The following is a 16735-nucleotide window of genomic DNA, read 5'->3' as shown; positions in this document are numbered from 1 at the left end:
TCCCGCGGCTCCTTCCACCGCAGCCCCTGGCCCTCCCCACCTGCCCTGACACGCTGCAGCAGTAGGATTCTGGAAAAAAAAAAAAACAAACCCCAAAAGGTGCTGTTCACCCCAGAGATTAAATAACAGAAATAATTACATTGTTCGTGGATAAAATCAGGAAAAAATAATAATCTTTATTATTTAACTTAACCCCTTGCCCTCTGCAAACCCACCCCCCTCCCCGTCCCCGAAGGCACGAAGATAATTGGAACCGGACGGTTAGTAAAAATGCTGAGATCTAATTCGCTTTGCTTTGGTGCTTGGAAAAAACATTAATTTTTTATATATATATACACAAAGGTGGGTTTGTCTTTAATATAATTTTTTTTTCCTTATATGACAAAAAAGCAACAAGAAGAAGAAGAAATTGACTCTGTTAATATAACTGTTCCGTTAAAAATCTTTTTCTCTCTCTCGCTTTCCCCCTCGGTCTCTCTCGCCCCGCTCTAATGGGTGGGTCTGTGCACGGCTCTGCCGCTGGGTCTCGACCGGCTCCTGGGGCTCCTCTTGTATAGCCTGCGCTGGTAGTTGGAGGCTGCGGGAGAGGGAGGAGAAGAAAAGGCACCTTGTTAGCAGGAGCCAGGACAGGGACGCTGCTTGTCCTGCGCTGGCTGCCCTGGCCCCTGGCTCCCTGGAAAAACACGGGCAGCCGCAGGCAGCGCTGCCCGGCGGGTGGCTGTGTGTGCCACAATCAGCCCTTCTCTTGCCCCCGCAGCTGGCCTTTGCTTCACCCAGGGGTGAAGGTGCCTGAGTGCCTCCCCGGAGCCTGGGCAGGAGCATCCTCTCTGCGGATGCTTGTCCCATCCCTTCCCTGTGCCCAGCCAGGAGGGCAGCTCTGCTAATGGGGTGGGCATGGGGACCGCTTCCTCATCTCCCCCACTGCCCCGCCAGTCCCTCTCCCATCCTCTGGGACAGCGGAGGCAATATCCATCAGCAGTGGGATGTGCTCAGGGCACAGGAGGGGAAACGGCCCCATCTGGCTGGCAGGGACGACGTTTCTGCCTGATCTTTGCCACCAGTTTCCCTCGAAGCTGGCACTGTTCCGGTGCAATAATTGTAGGAGGGTTTTGATGGGAGCAGCAAAAGCTGGTTGGGAACAGCCTCGGTCTCTCGATTGCTGATGGTCTGTGCTGGGAGGAGCCTGCAACTCTCCAGGTCCTCGGCAGAGCCAAGGCAGTCAGCAGCTTGGTCCGAACCACACGGCAGCCCTTGAACACCTCCTCCCTCCCTCCTCCTTCCATCTCCTCCCTGGGGCGGAGGTTTGTCCCTTAAGCCCATATCAACTTTCCCTGGCCGTGGACTGTTGCTTTAGCTGGAATTGCCCAGCTGGACCAGAACCTGGCAAGGAGGCCACTGGACAGATGTGATTTGGCTGAGGCCGATGAAATTACTGGGAAGCTGCAGGCGAGCAGGGATGGGACAGGGGTGTAGGCAGGCCTGGGAGTGGGCTGGGACGCCAGTGGGAGAGGGCTGGCTGCCGTCAGCTGGAGAAGGGTCAGGAGCCCAGCCCTGTCCCTTGGCTTAGCTCTGCCGCAGGGCTCCTGTCTGCTCCCAGGGCAGGGGGATGCCGGGGAAGGCCTCAGGGGGACCACAGCTCCCCCCTCCTATTTCTCTGCTGATGCAGGTGGTGCCAAAACACCCTTTCAGAAACCATTTCTTTTTCTTTCCTTTCTTTAAGTAGCCTGGGCCCTTGGTAAGCTCCTTGTTGCTCTTTCCTGGCTCTGGAGCTCCCCTGCTCCCCTCCTAGGTGGAGGAGCCTGCAGGGCAGGAATTGCCCAGGTTGACCCTCCAGCTAGAACCCGTGGTCCACACCTGCCCAGAAGATGCCAGCTCCCATGGCCCCATCACAGGGGAGCCTTCAACAAGTCAAGGGGACCATGATGTCCCTGTCTGCCTGGCTCGGAGCTAACCTGCACCCTGCGGCGATGCCCCCCTCATCCCCAGCTCCTTCTCTGAGCTGCAGAGATGCATCAGAAGGTGAAGGGGCCGAGACGTACGGTTTATGCAAGATATCCGCGGCTCCTCCCACTGCCCGTTGGGCTGGCACCGAATCGTGGGCACGTGGCGCTGGATGTAGCCTTGGTTGCACTGGTACCGCACCATAGAGTTTATTTCGTAGCGGTCCTTCTTCCGACCGAAGGTCCTGGCGTTCTCCACCACGGGCGGGTCCCCACAGGCCACTGCAGGAGATGGACAGAGACATGGAGAGCTTGAGGAGTCCTGCCTGGCTGAGCGGGCAGCTCACACCTGGGCAGCTCCTGCGTCCTGGCGCAGGCTGGGCACACACAGCCTCGTCACTCCGCTTCTCCCGCATCCCGTCCCGTGGGGTCTCTAAGTGCCGGAGAGAGGGAGTGTGCAGTGGCTGCTTGAAAGGCGGCCGCTTCTGGGGTGGAAAGAGGCAGCTGTGTCCACAGCCATCCTTGCCCAGCCCTGGGATGCAGTGGGAGCGAAGCCCTCCCTCATTATTCCTACCTTGGAATAACATCTCTGATCTAGAAGGTGTCTGGGCCCCATCTGGGCAGGTGCCATCCCCTGAGCTTGCCACACTTTTTTTGCTATGTCCACAGAGGGATCGTTCCTTTGTTTGGGGTGGGGACACAGAGAGAGGCAGTACAAAAAAGGGACAATTGATTAAAAAGTTCATAAAACCTTAAATCCCATTGAGACTGCCTCTGTCCACAAAATTTGAGGGCAGGAGAATATGGAAATTCTGCAATGGGCCTTAAAATTAAGCAGCAGGCTGCTTCAGGGCTCCGGTCCTGCCTCCTGGAGAGGCAGTGAGAGCCGGGCATTGCAACAGCTGCTTGTGTCTGTGGGAGAGCACAGAGCTGGCGTGTGGGAGTGATGGCTCTGCCTGGAGACACGAAACCCTGGCCCTGGCAGCCTGCAGCCGTTGCCTGAGGTCCCCCATCCTTGCTGGCGCAGCGCAGGGTGCTGACCTGTTCCTTTCTTGCAGGTGAAAGGGAGGTGATAGTTGCAGGGGACATCGTTCCATTCGCCTTGCTCGTGCCAGATCATCACAACGCAGTCCTCACCCGCCGCGAAGAAGTTATCGGGTTGGTTGGGCCGCCAGTTCTCAAATTGCTGCCGAGAGAGGAAAGCCCTTCACCTAAGGCTGAGCCCTCCCCTCTCCTACTCCCTCCTTCATCCCTGCTGCTGCCTCCCCCATGCATCTCCCCAGCAGAGACCATGGCTTGCCAGCACTGCTACTACAGCGGTTATTTCTATCACGATGGTGCCCAGGAGCTTACTAGAGGCTTGGAAAAACCATGAGCCCTACAAAGTCTAGGGCTGCCTCCACTCAATGCCCAACCCAAGCACTCAGCATGCAGCTCATGGGGCTCTTCCCACCCAACAGAAACCTCTTGCCCCCCACCGAAAGCCAGCGCCTGCCCATGCCCCAGGCTGCAGGCTCACCAGGGAGTGCCCGTCGGACCAGCGGAAGTCGTTCTCCACAGCTCTGTCGCTGAGGCCGATCCACTGGTAGTCCTGTGCGTGGCCTGGAAGAGCGAGAGTGGGAGAGAAGAGCGTGTCATGGTTCTCCTACACCTTGTTGGAAGTGTTTCTTTGCCATCTCAGCTGTCTCTGGCCCTGGAGCCTTCGGGTCATTTGGCTCCTCAGTCACTAGCCCCTGATGTCCTTTTTTTCCCCCGCATCGTGCTTGTCCATCTCCCTCCCCACTCAACATGGAGCCACCCACGCTGGCATGGGTCATCGTGCTTGTTGCAACAGGTGAACGTCTTGTGAACAAGCCACATCAGCAATGTGGTAAGAGCAAAAATCTGTCCTAGCCAAGAAAGGGCCCTCTTCTGTCTCATGGCTGGATGGTTCTTCCTCTCCCATGCAAGGGTGAGGCCTCTTTAGGAAATATCTGAGCACTAGTGGGGGAAATTGTGGTTTTTTACATAATTTTGGATAAATCTGCCCATAGACTCCGAGTCCAATGGATGGACCCCTGCGCAGTCTCAGGCTGTCCTCAGCACTCACTGTTCACAAATTCTTGCTCCTCTGGGGTGATGATACTGCTCAGGTGGGCTTGATGTTGTCGGCATCTGGTTTCTGCATCCATCCAAGTCTCCCTCTCTTCAAAGTGCCTGTAGCAGTGGCCCTGGAACTTGGTCCAGCCTTCCTCACAGTTTTCCAGGTCTGAAACACACAAAGGAGGGATGAAAAGGAGTTGGTGCATGGGTCTGGAAGCCTTCCAACTCACCTCTTAGCAGCTCATGCTCTCGTGGCATAGGACAACACATGGTCACTTCCACTAAAAAGCAAACCCTGACACTGTTGCCTGTGGGAATCCTAGGGAAAATGATCAGAAGGCATCCAAGACACACGCAGAGGGGGGAGCCTGTGTTGAAAACCCCATGTTTGTAGTAACATGACCAGTGCTACTAGAAAACTTGAGTGAGACAAAATTATTCCTGAGCAATTCAATCCCTGTGTCATATTTCTGGACTCTGTTTTTGAGGAACTGACCAAGCAAGAATACCTCTCTTCCCACTTGTGCTGGCCTGCAGTTTTCTTGCTTTGGAAAGAAACTCAAAAACCTGAATCCAGATGCCCAGAATCAACATGTATGTGTTGAAAAGGAAAGAGAGGAGGAGAGCCCAGGGTCGGGTGGTCACATCACTTGGTGTGGTTCTGGAGCTCTAGAGGAGAAGCAAGCCTACCAAGGTGGGAGAAAAGAGACGGAGGCAGGAACTTACCATGCTGGAAAGAGAAAATGAAATCACAAGGGAAAAGCTTGGAAGCTGCTAGAGAAGTAAAAAAATTTCTCAACTTTTCAGAATATCTTTTACCACCTGAGAAAAACTGAAGAGTTGAACCCATTAATGAAAAAAAATAAAACCACAGACAGGGGAAAGCAGAGGTGAATGGAGAAACCACCAGAAAAGACCTTCTGCAGCTCCCATGCAATGCAACACCACACATCTGCTCCATGTGACTGAAGGAAACAGAAAATGAAATGTGTTTTATCTCAGCCTTTCAGATGCCCGATCTACCATCCTTTCTCAGGCACTTGCTGCTCTTGGAGTGCTGGGCTTTAATGAGTCCTCATGCCTCTCTCCCTTTCCAGTAAGGTTTTATGTACTCAGTTTCTTTCTTCTGTTGTTAAACTTGGTAGGTCAAAGCACTTGTCACCTTCAATCACACTAATTCCTCCTAACCCACCCTTCTGGTGTTCTTCCAGCTGGAGATTGCAGATGCTTCAGATGTTGGAAGGGTTGGTAGTTAGTTGAGGCATTAAAAACATTTTCTGCCTTCTTCAACAGATCAAATGGATTATCTGGAAGTAGCTGAAGCTCTAAGGATTCTTGGTCTTTGCAGGCAGATTGCTTGCACAAGGTGAGCAGAGAACATGCTCTTTCTTTTGAGATTTAAGTCTTTTTTCCAGCAGTTTGAATGCCACCCTTTGTCATCACAGCCTGGGGATGGGACAGCACATGGCACAGAACCTCAGCAGGACACTTCCTAGGAGAAAGGCCATTCTTTCCTACATAGCTGTTACTTATGGAGAAATATGACAGCAATCGTCTTGGGAAAGAATGAGGAAAAGCTCGTTCCCTGGTAGGGACACTGTTGTGGTGACAAGAAGGACAGGCTGTGTGCGCAGACGGCAGAGCTCACCTACGGTGTCCTGCTGTTCTTGGAGACCAATAGATGTTATAGAATGGAAGGTTTCCTCATGGGAATAATGAAGATTTACATTCACCACTGAATTTGGGGCACTGGCTTCCTCTTGCATCTCCTAGGCTATGGCCCCCAGGCATCACAGCCCGTAAATCATAGAAGAAAGGAAATTAAGTCTGGGTTGGAACAAACAAGGTTCTAAGTGGCTGCAGGGTAGAAAGTCTCTTGTTCTATCACAGGGATCTTCAACAGCAGGTAGCAGGGATGGAGAAATCAGAGGCTGATTAGGTTGCATTAGGAAAGTGATGTTAAGACAGACAGTCCAATGATCCTGAGCTGCCTTCTTATGGTCTACTCCATAGGATCATAGTGGAAGCAGAAAGAGAGATGCAGAGAAAGAGGAGGAGAAAATCCAATATATACCATCATTACTCGTGCCAAGGTGAAGAAGACACTGCAACCTTTTTCCTCTTTTGTTTGAGCAAGGCAGGAGAGCTTCCCCTCGGCTAAGCTGATAAAAGTTTGGACTTTCATCAGTTTTAAGAAAAAAACCAACCCTTTTTTTCTTTCCTTGTAGAAACAAAAAGAAGTATTAGTGCAGGTCAGAGTACCTAATTTTGATGGAAAAATAGGTCACTTCACATTTTCTCAAAGATATTCATTCCCTGCTGATTTTGCCACAGGAAGCCACGTTGAAGAGATGACAAAAATGTCATGCTGTGTCAAATCGGTGGAGATTCCTGGAGTGAACAAGGCTTCTCTCAGCTGCATCTTCACAGAGAGAAACACAATCATTTTGCATGGCTCAGTTGGAGCATCCTTCCATGAAATTCCAGTCTAGCAGAGAAAGTTTGCCTGGGGCGAAGATGTACTCAGATGTTTCCCTACTGTTACAGATGAACAGAAAGACCCTTGACCCAAAGAGACAGTGACTTCTGTGATCAACACCGTTACAATCTGTATGGAGCTTCACAAGAGAAACTTTAAAAAGAGAAAGCTGAAGAAGACACCAGAAGCTCCTGCTTAGGAATCTCAGAGGACACGGCGCTGTGATGAACAAAGTAAGCAAAATACATAAGCAAAAGTCTCAAAGCTTTTCCCTACTGTATTTTAAGCTGCTGTTAGAGGTTAGCTCACTGAGATGAGGGCAGGACTGATGGAAGCACTTGGGAACAGCTTTTTTGGGGGTAGGGTGGGAACAAGGTAGTGCAGCAGTTAGTAAGATTAGCTGAAGCCAGGTAGGCCGTACCGATCTCACACAGGTCCCCTCCGTAGCTGGGAAGGCATAAGCATTTGAAAGAGTCGATGCCATCAACGCAGGTAGCTCCATTCAGACAGGGGCTTGAGTGGCACTCATCAGTGTCTGCAAGAAATCAAGGGCTTCCATTAGGGCTCTGGGCAGACAACTCCACCAACAGGAGAACTTGTTTCCTTGCTTGTTTAGGAGGGAATATCAGTTGTTTTGGGGGAACCTGGGAGATGCTAGAGTCTTATTTTAAAACATACTGCCACTGCTGCTGCTGGAAGAATGAAGGCAAGAGACCCAACCCACCCTACAAGGAAGACGTTGGTTTTCTGTCACTTGGTGGTTGAACACCACTCTGAAGATATCAGGACAAGCTCAGCAAGAGGTATCCAACACACAGCACTCAGTATCTTTGACAGCTGTGGTAACTCTTCCTTGTCCACTGCCTCTGCCTGATGGATCAAACATGCAAACTTGTGTCTGTGTCTCCACCGGCTATGTGCCTACGAGGAAGAATGTGGAATTCTCCTAAGTGATGGAAACATCCTGAAAGAGATCCCTATCTCCTAACCGGCCTTCCTGGGTCCAGTGCTTGCTACTATAGTTTCTTCCTAACCATAATTTAGATGAAGTTCCAGGGCAAGAAATCTTCTCAGTAAAGATGAAGAAAGTGCAAGGAAGAAAATAAGTGGGTCCAAAGGTGGTTCAGCGACCCTCAACCTTTTCCCTTTGAGGATCTTAGGCCTGGCTATGGCTGCCTCTTTCTTGGTGAAGAATACTGGAGTGCAGTGCCATTTTCTCCAGACCTGTCCCCACTACGATCTCTCTTGCTTGTGATGAGGCTGGAAGAAGCTGTACATCTTTTCCAGCTGTGGATTCCCTCTTGGTGGAGGAAACTACTCTTAGTTTCCCACCTAGAACAGCCCTTAGATTCTTTCTGGTTTTCTGGAGGTGAAAAGAGAAGTTGATATGGGAAGAGTTTGGCCCCCAGCTCTCCAATGTTTCTCAACTTGCTAATTAGCACAAGCCGGGGTAGCACTTTCATTCCCTGTCATCTTGGGGCAGAAGGAAGGAAGCATGGATGCTCTAAAGAAGGCCCCTGGTAGCCAGTTTGTATCTATATATTGTAAAATCTAGCTTGTGCTGCAAGTAAAAGCTCTTCTCCCAGTATCTCTCCAGAGTGAGCCTTAATACTACTTATTGAGCTTCGGAATCAGAAGAAACATCATTCAGAATGGAAAGATTTCAGAGATGTTCAACTCAGGAAAGAAGGAAGAAGACTAGGGAAGAAAGTGGGAGCACATCCATGCAGGTTAGGTTAAATGATGACTGGTTAGATCCTCATGCGAGATGTCTCTCTCTTTCATGCTCAGAAGAAATGTAAGGCTTTAAAAGTGTTGACTAACACTCCATGCTCTTCTTGTGGATGAGAGGGGTTAGTGAGGAAACATTTAAAGATGATAAACATGCTGGCTATGGAAATACCAGAGCAGATCAGGGACTCTTCAAGGTCTGTGCTCGTCTTCTGATTGGGGTATATTCGGTCGGACACTGTCTCCCTGCAGAACTCTGGCCCAGCTGCTCAGTGTCCCCAGACATATGAGAGCAGATGCATGTTTTACCACATGTGGCTGTCTAGTTGCTCAGTGGCCAATGTCTGATATGTCAATTAAAAGTTGACATGCTCTGTAACATGCCTAAAAGATGGAAGAAGTTCTTCCTGACCTTGGATGGTAAATTGGTTCGTGCTTTGGAGCATGAAGGTTGTCATCTTTATTCTAGGCTGTATCACTGTGAGCAATGCAATTATTCCTCAGATGGCTGATGAACCCCTTACACCAGTTTTGCAGTTAGTTCTTCACTGATAGAAGGATTATTTTTCCTCTGAATTGCCCTTCTAAATACTCTTGAAGGCTTTCTGGATTTCTTTGTTTGCTGCAACATGAAGAGAATTGAAGATCCTATTTCCATGACACTAATAAATACTTTCCAGAACAAAATGGGGGTCATGGGCCTAACAGAAGGCAAGAGTTGAACTTGTCTGGCTATTGCTCATTAGTCACACTTGGAGTTCCTAGAAGATAGAGACCATAAAGGAAAACGAGGTATCCTGAGGGTTGATTACAACTCTAGAAGCCCCTTGGGCTTCCCAACAGCAGTGGCAGCAGAAGTTCGTGTTGATTCCAGTGGGCTCCAGCTGAACAAGTAAGGAAAGGCTCTCCTTTGTCCGTTAGGCTCCATGAAGTGGAAAGCACGCTGCAGAAGTGGGAACAAAGCACATACAAGAGCTAAAGTAGAATGTTTAATAATGAATAATGAGTCTTCAGCCATCTTCGGCCACGTGGACTAAAACTTGGCACATCCAAGATCTCTTCTGAGACACAGGAGACCCACTGTGAGTTGCCATCCCTGGTCTTGGAGGAGGAGGGAGCAGGCACACACATGCAAATTCATTGCCACAAATTTCCATCTGGGAAATAACACTGGAACAGAATTTCCTTTTACAGGTATTGTATATAATATGATTGCACATATTATATATGCTGTAAAAACAAATATCTGCATATAATATATATGTTATATATCTCTCCATACATATACATATATATTTTTATATATGATACATAGAGAAAGGGTGTGTACTTGTAGGTAGTATTGGAAAAACAGACAACAAATACAAGTGAGACACAGAGAGGGTTTTTTTTTTCCCAGAAGTGTGCTGCAAATGGCTGGAGAGAAGGCATTTTAAGCACATCATGATCATAAATACCAAACTCCCCCTTCAGCCCATTGGGCTGTTGGGGCAGTGACCCTATCTCCATCTGGATGTAGAATCACCTCAACAAGCCGGTATCAGGGAACTCAAACATACCAGCTGGGTTGGAGAAGTGTTGCTGGTTCTGGTCCTCCCCGAAAATCTAGGTCTTGGAGGTCTTTTCGAAAAGTAAGTTCTAAATGGTAAAATTGGCAGGGATGTTGTCTCTGGAAACCCTGGCAAGCCAGTTGTGGGTGTTTCTAGGATGTTGCATCAAAGCCACAGGATTTACAGGAGGTGAGAACTCCAGTAAAAAAAAAAAATCCCACCTAACACACAATGCTTGGCTATTTTCTTCATAACCTTTTATATACCATAAATGTGTCCACTTCCACAGAGTTTAGAGCTAGACGAGGTTAGTAAATCACTGTACACCTCTTCAGCCAGCTAAAAAGCCTGCGGCAGGCTAGGTGTGCCAGCTCTGCTCAGCACAAAGCGAGCCCCCCCTTCCACAGCACTGGCTGCCAGGTACCTTGACTTCCAAGGATCTTAGGCAGATGTGAGCTATTTATTTGCTTGGGTGAGCAGTCATTCAAAAAGTCAGCTCTGCTTTGAGATGGGGCTCAAGTGCTCATCAACCGACAAGAAGACAAGACCACTGCTATTATTACACAGCACTAACAAAGGACAAGTGATGCGGCATGGGATGCGGAACAGAGGCAGCCCTTGCCCTTACTTTCAAGAGCTTCAGCTCTAAAACAAAGGCAGGGAAGAAAATGCCTTGCAGTGCCAAGAATAGGAAGCCCATTTAGAACGTATTATTAACTCACTTCTTGAGGATAATGCAAAATTAGCAGCTCTTTAGAAGACGATTCATACTGCAGTTAATATCGCCCAGAAGTTGCAAAAGCTTATTCAAATCTATTGTCACAACAGTTTCTATTTTTTGCTATTAACAGGACCCAAGGCCTAACTTCTAGATTTTTTTTAAAAAACAAAACAATTAAAACAAAATATCCAATGTAAACAGGGTCTTGCATCTGGAAGATGTAAACTGTTGGCTGGAGAAAGCAAGAGGAGTTACATAGCTACAACACAAACTTTGAATTTGTTTCACCATTTTCTTCCTAAGATTTCTTTTACATCGCCAGATACATACTATATTTAGTCAGAACTATTTTCTTTTGGTGCAGCTAAACACAACCTAAGTAAGTATTCTCCCAATGCCTTTGAAAACAATTTGCCGTACTAGATCATGGAAATTGGAAAGAGAAATCCTTTAGAAATGAAAGAGAAATAGATTGGTCTTGGTTTTGCTCAGAAGGCAAATGGCATGCAAAAGTGAACACACAGTGTCAGTGGTGAGAAGGAAATGCTTTAAAAATCCTTCATCCCAACCTAAGAAGACAATACTAGAAACAGTGCTAACACGTTTTAAAACAATACAGTCTGTGCATTTCTCTCAATGGCAGTCTGTATGGAAGATGAGCAAGAATATCTGTTAAACAAGGTCAGCTTTGTGCTTAAAACAGCTACTAAAGAGAAGCAGCTTGTGAACAGAGAGGATGCTATCACTCAAACCCTGAACAAACTGTATCGTTTTCCTGAAGCTGTGAGTAACCGGTTTAGAAATATACTTTAGGATTTAAACTCCTGGTTTTGCTCTGCAGAGAGGAAAAGGTAAGACAGAAAGGCAAGGCATTTTCAGGATGTCCAACAGTCCCTGTTGTGCCCCTCACCCTTTCTTTAGAGGCCTCCTTGTAAGTGCAATTATCCAAACAGGGAGTCAGAGACCAGCTAGATAATTATCTTCTAGAGACTGAGGAAAAAAAAAATCCAGGTACAAATTAAATTTGCTTTTTAGAGACTCCAGAGAAGTTTGAACTGCTGATCTGATAGCTCGAACAGCAAAGAAAAACATTGCAGCAATTGTAAGGTGACTTCTATAAAAAAAGAATAGGAGGAGTTGGGGAAAACAGTTCTCACATTTTAAGTAAAATGCTAGCATCAAACATCACATAGCCAGCTAGTGACTTACGATGAGCAATTAAGTTATTAAAATAATTAACTACAATAATTAAACCAAAGCCTCCATGCAGCAGAAGGGGCAGATATTGCTACAGCCTTAAAAAGCTATATTCATCTAGAGAACAGCAAGTTTCCAGGAGAAACTGTTGATCTGCTGGGACCTTCGATTTGTTTAACATTCTCATGGAAGGAGAGCTCAGGAAATTTGGACATCTCTGCCTCCAAAATATTATGTGGAGAAGTAAACTGACATGTATATAACACTCGTCCAGGACTGTAGGTTGCCTCTTCAGAGAAAGATTTTAATTAAGCTAATGAACTTCTGATGCAAAACAGACAGTATATCCAGGAGACATCGAATCATCTGGTCAGCCACAAATGGTCTGTGCTTTTGCTTGTCTCTCAGACAGGACTGGTACCTTCATCTCCTTCTTGAAAGCATACTCTTCATTCCACATTAGGTAAAACATTATGAATCAGGTAAATGTTTTCTAGACTTTTTTCTTCTGGGTTGATCTTCTCTGGACCAACAAAACTCTACCCCTTGGACTTCCAGGGTGTGAAGAATGAGGAAAGCCCATCAAGACCTTTCCTCATTTGGATTCTAATGTTCAGCTGTGTCAGGGCCATAGGCAGCAGACTTCATGAACTTGTTTCACCAGAGACAAGCAAAGCTTAACATAAATAGCTGCCATATCAGCACATTTCTCTTTTTTTCCCCCAACTTGAGTGAAGTTTTTAAGTAATTGACTGGTCAGAGTGCTCCAAACCACAGCCTTTCACTGAAGTGCCAGCATGCTTTTTTCAGCTAATAATTGTCTTCAAATGTTACGAGAAGCAAAAAGACTTGCTGAGTTGGCAAAACTCTGGATGAAGAAGCCAAGCCTATGGACGATTCTTCAAGCTTGTGGGGTTCCTGTCCTTGTGGAGGAATCAAACTGCTGACTAAAGACATGTGCATGTGTAGCCTTCAATTTGGTTAAATATTAAAAAATATTGGCACTCCAAGCGTTAGTCTTTGGTCTTCTTGTGCTTCTGGCTCTGGCTTTTAGAGAGAAGTAGAGGCTACACCAGAGCAGAAAAATATCATTCTTCTTAAATCATCCCACTAAAAAGACTGCTGGATCTAACTGGAACCCTTCAACGACAGGACAAGAGGGCGACAGCCACATGCCTCCCTGCTCCTCACTCTAAGCTCCTTCTGTAAGCTGAACTAGCTTCACCAGTGCTTTAATGTTAGTCAAAATTAATTGCACTTAACAGGCATCCATTACATCCTAGAAACTCTGAGCACAGTACAAGGCACAGATATTAGAACTGATCTTTTTGCAAGAGCTAAATTTCAAGACTGGGAAGCTTCAGGTAAAAAGGCAGCCACAACGTGGGAAATAGCATTTTGGCTTCCAGCCTATAGTTCTGCCTTGTAGACTTTCCATGTTCACAATCCCCAGAGCACTGTAAAGAGTAATGACCTGAAAAAGGAAATCTGTGATTCTTTTTCCTTTTTTTTTTTTCTTCTTTTGTCATCACTTTGCTCTAATTCTCTAGAAGAAGTTTGCCTTGTTGCAGGGGTGTTGCAAGTTCACAGTCAATACACTTTGTTGCTGCCTAGATGAGCTTCCTTCAGACCCTGACCAGGACTGCATTTAACCCTATAGGGACACTGTAGTAAAGAAACTTACCAATAAAAAGAGAAGTTTTACCCTAGAATATCTTCCCTGGTAGGACCACCAGCCATGGACGTGTACTCAAGCCCATCTCTAGTTTATAAAAAGTCTACAATTAAACTTCATGCAGTCGTCGCTTACCTCTCCCTGTCACCTGCTAAGAAACCCCAGCTGCTACATCGTCATCTCTGTGACTTGCAAGTACACAACATGTTCCAATTTCAGAACATTTTTCAAGATTCTTCACACATGAGCTGCTGAACACATGGTTTTCTTTCAAAATACTTCACAAGACTGTTGGCTGACAAATGCTCCAAAGAATCTGGCAGTTGCCTTGTGGGTAATTTATAAAAAGAAAAAGCAGTGAAATAAAACCATACTTTAGGGCCAATATTTTTAAAATTTTTTTTTTTTTTAACTGAGCCTCACTGGCTAGTTTCCTTCCTTCCCCTCAACCCTGCCTTTGCTGGCTTGTTTTTGTCTCCAGGCTTGGATGTGGCAGTGGAGCATGGCCCAAAAGCAGAGTCCATTAGGTATGCAAGGAGGGCTTTTGGGTGTGTAACTCCTGCAGCACCCTGCCAAGCCCTGGACACTATGCCAGGCTGGACCAGTGCTGTAGGAACAACTCCACTGACTTGCCTTCACCCAGTCCTGCAGCATCCACTGTGCAGCTGCTCAGCAGAGACAGGCAGGACCTCAAATGTGTTATGAGCAGGACTGAACAAAGGTTTGTGATTACCTGTTTTCCCTGAGGGAGAGAAGTGACGCAGAGGGAAATGCAGTGACTCATTCAAAACACTTTGGGGATGGAAATGATGTTAGAAACCAGGCTGAGCTTCACAAAGCCCTGCACTTACAGATCCTTACTGAGTCCAGAGCTACCTATGCTGAATGGTGTAAGTTAACCAAAAAGAAGCAGTTCAGGAGGCAATGTGGGAAGGGGGTGGAATTAATATCACTTTTGCTAGAAGGAACTGAGCAAATCTCTTCGCATATACATTTTGTACCATACTTAAGCGACATGTCCTACATGAACGTGTGGCCCATTGAGAACTGAGCATATGTAGGACCTTCATACAATAGCACAAGCAGTGATGGTTTTGAAACAGGGCCTGTCCCCAGGAGCCAGCAAAGTGAAACCAAGCCGTGGCCAGGGATGTTGCGGGACATCCTGTGTTACTGGGACTGGGCTCCTCCCTTGGCCAAGAAGCAGCCACCAGCAAGCACAACATCCCATCTTGTTTTCTTCTCATTGCAGTATCCTAATGCCTCCACGGCACATGAACACTGCTTGAGGGATGCTCGTCAGAAAGCTAGCAGAGTGTTTTCACCATAAATGGTTACTCAGATTTAAATATTGTATCTGTTTATACTTGGCAGCATGGGGTCCTACCAAAGACAGAGTGCTAAAACACCAAAAAAGGGGCAGGGTGGAAAGAAGGGCACTTATGAGCAAAGCTGACAAAAGGTAGCGATGCTCTGAGCATCGTCTCACACATTTAGCCCATTCTAGCTGCAGAGAGCAGCATGAGACACAGACCAGAGAGCACCCACACTCTGTGCCAAAGGGACTGGAGCAGTCTGCCCAATGCAAACACTGCACTCAGCACAGATGATGCTGAGACCAGAGATTTTTGTCCCCAGCTGTCTTGCTTTGCCTCTTACCCCTCAGCACTGCAAAGCTGCTGATGGCCCGCCTCCCACTCCAGAGCAAGTGCTATGAAACACTCAGGGATACAGGCAGCAAGTCAACACATCACAGAAAGAGAAACAAAACAGGACAGAGACTTGCAGCCTGTCTTATCCAACTTCTCAGCTGCATCCACTAGCCAGGGTGGAAGTCTCTGGCGGGTGGAGCCGTCTTTGCTCTTGTTTCCACATGAGAAGAAAAAATTGTTGTTTTCTCTAGATTATCTCAATGGCTAAGAGCAATTTCAGAGGGGGGGTGAATGCCCTAGTGCGTTCCCCAGCTATGTCACACTCAGGAGCATGGTCACAGTGGCTCTCAATGACCATTCACAGAATACTCTTTTCCGAGCCCCCACCTCCGGCAGCACAGAGGGGAGAGCTCACCTACGTCGCAGCGATCACTTGGGTACCCTGGGGGGCACAAGGAAACGATGCCCCCACCATGTTCCTGGCAGGTGCCAGCTCCACCAGGCTGCTCGTCACGGCTGGGGTGCAGCCATGTCCACCAGGAACAGCAGTTCAGAGGAGCGAACGATGCCTACTGCTATGGTGTAGTGGGGGAAGGCCAGACATGCATCTCCTGGCGCTTCCCTTGAACTGGTCCTCTGCTGCTCTTCCCAGGGACATGTAATTGCTGTGGGCAGGCAGGAGGGAGGTCCAGGAGGCTTCTGGGAATGTGGTTAGGCTGGCTGGATAATTGCATTACCTGCCCAAACACAGACTATCATTTGTTAAGACAGAAGCTACGGAACACAACCTCTGGAAAACCCCACATGTTTATGGCTTCCCACCACAGTAATATTTCGCTCAAGCCTGCTTCCATGTTAATGTTCTCTGCTGTAGAAGAAGCAAAATGTGACAGCTATGCCTCCTCCCTCCCTTCCCCTCCATAGCGTGTTCCCTGCCATATGAGAAGACACAGTACCTTCTGTAGTGGGTCCTAGTGCGTCTATTGCTTCTTGTGAGACTTGGGGCAGGGCAGCAGTAGCGGTGGCCAGCAGATGGGGATTGTCTAGAACAACAGCTGTCTCTGTCTCTTGTCCTGACACTGCGGGAGGGGAGGGCTCTATTTCGAGCTGAGCCTCTTCATGGTTCCTGGGTCCCTGTGTTGGTTCAACATCTGGCGTACTGGTAGTAATTACAACGTCTGGGACAGAGGTTTCCCCTGAAATGCCTGCGATCGAGTGAGTCACAGCTCCAGATGTTGTGTCAGGAATTTCCTTCTCCTCTGGAGCACCAGAGGGCTCACCACTGGCCAAAGATGTGGCAGCTGTTTCAATGTTAACAGCAGGCAATGCAGATGCTTCTACACTGGTTTCATGGACTGTGGATGTTTCTACGCTAATCTCAGGAAATGCAGATGTTTCACCCTGGGCTTCTTGACTTGTGGATGTTTCTATTCTAATTTCAGGAAATGCAGAAGTTTCCCCACTTAATTCTTGAACTGTGGATGTTTCTATGCTAGTTTCGGGATAGGCAGATGTTTCACCCCTGGCTTCTTGACTTGTTGGTGTTTCTGTGCTAATCTCAGGGAATGCAGATGTTTCCCCACTGATTTCATGGACTGTAGATGTTTCTATGCTAATCTCAGGAAAGGCAGATGTTTCACCCCGGGCTTCTTGACTTGTTGGTGTTTCTGTGCTAATCTCAGGGAATGCAGATGTTTCCCCACTGATT

At 47.5% G+C, this 16735-nt stretch overlaps 1 protein-coding gene across 2 annotated transcripts in view; it reads right to left on the bottom strand.

The window, feature by feature from the left end:
• Window positions 1-488: 488 nt before the first annotated feature.
• Window positions 489-16735, bottom strand: part of ACAN (aggrecan) — a 29132-nt gene continuing 12885 nt past the window's right edge. Inside the window, exons 15-21 of one of the 2 annotated variants that reach the window (XM_072870354.1) lie at window positions 15984-16660; window positions 6923-7036; window positions 4030-4188; window positions 3460-3542; window positions 2982-3126; window positions 2040-2222; window positions 489-577 (exon numbers count right to left, since the gene is read on the bottom strand). In XM_072870354.1, the coding sequence (XP_072726455.1) occupies window positions 489-577; window positions 2040-2222; window positions 2982-3126; window positions 3460-3542; window positions 4030-4188; window positions 6923-7036; window positions 15984-16660 (1450 nt within the window). The remainder of the gene's footprint in view (window positions 578-2039; window positions 2223-2981; window positions 3127-3459; window positions 3543-4029; window positions 4189-6922; window positions 7037-15983; window positions 16661-16735) is intronic. The other variant, XM_072870355.1, reaches the window with a different exon arrangement.

The sequence above is a fragment of the Ciconia boyciana genome, chromosome 8 (assembly GCF_034638445.1).
Source record: "Ciconia boyciana chromosome 8, ASM3463844v1, whole genome shotgun sequence".
In the NCBI taxonomy this organism is placed as follows: Eukaryota; Metazoa; Chordata; class Aves; order Ciconiiformes; family Ciconiidae; genus Ciconia; species Ciconia boyciana.
The sequence above is the reverse complement of the archived record's forward strand: the minus strand, read 5'-3'. Positions and strand labels throughout refer to the sequence as shown.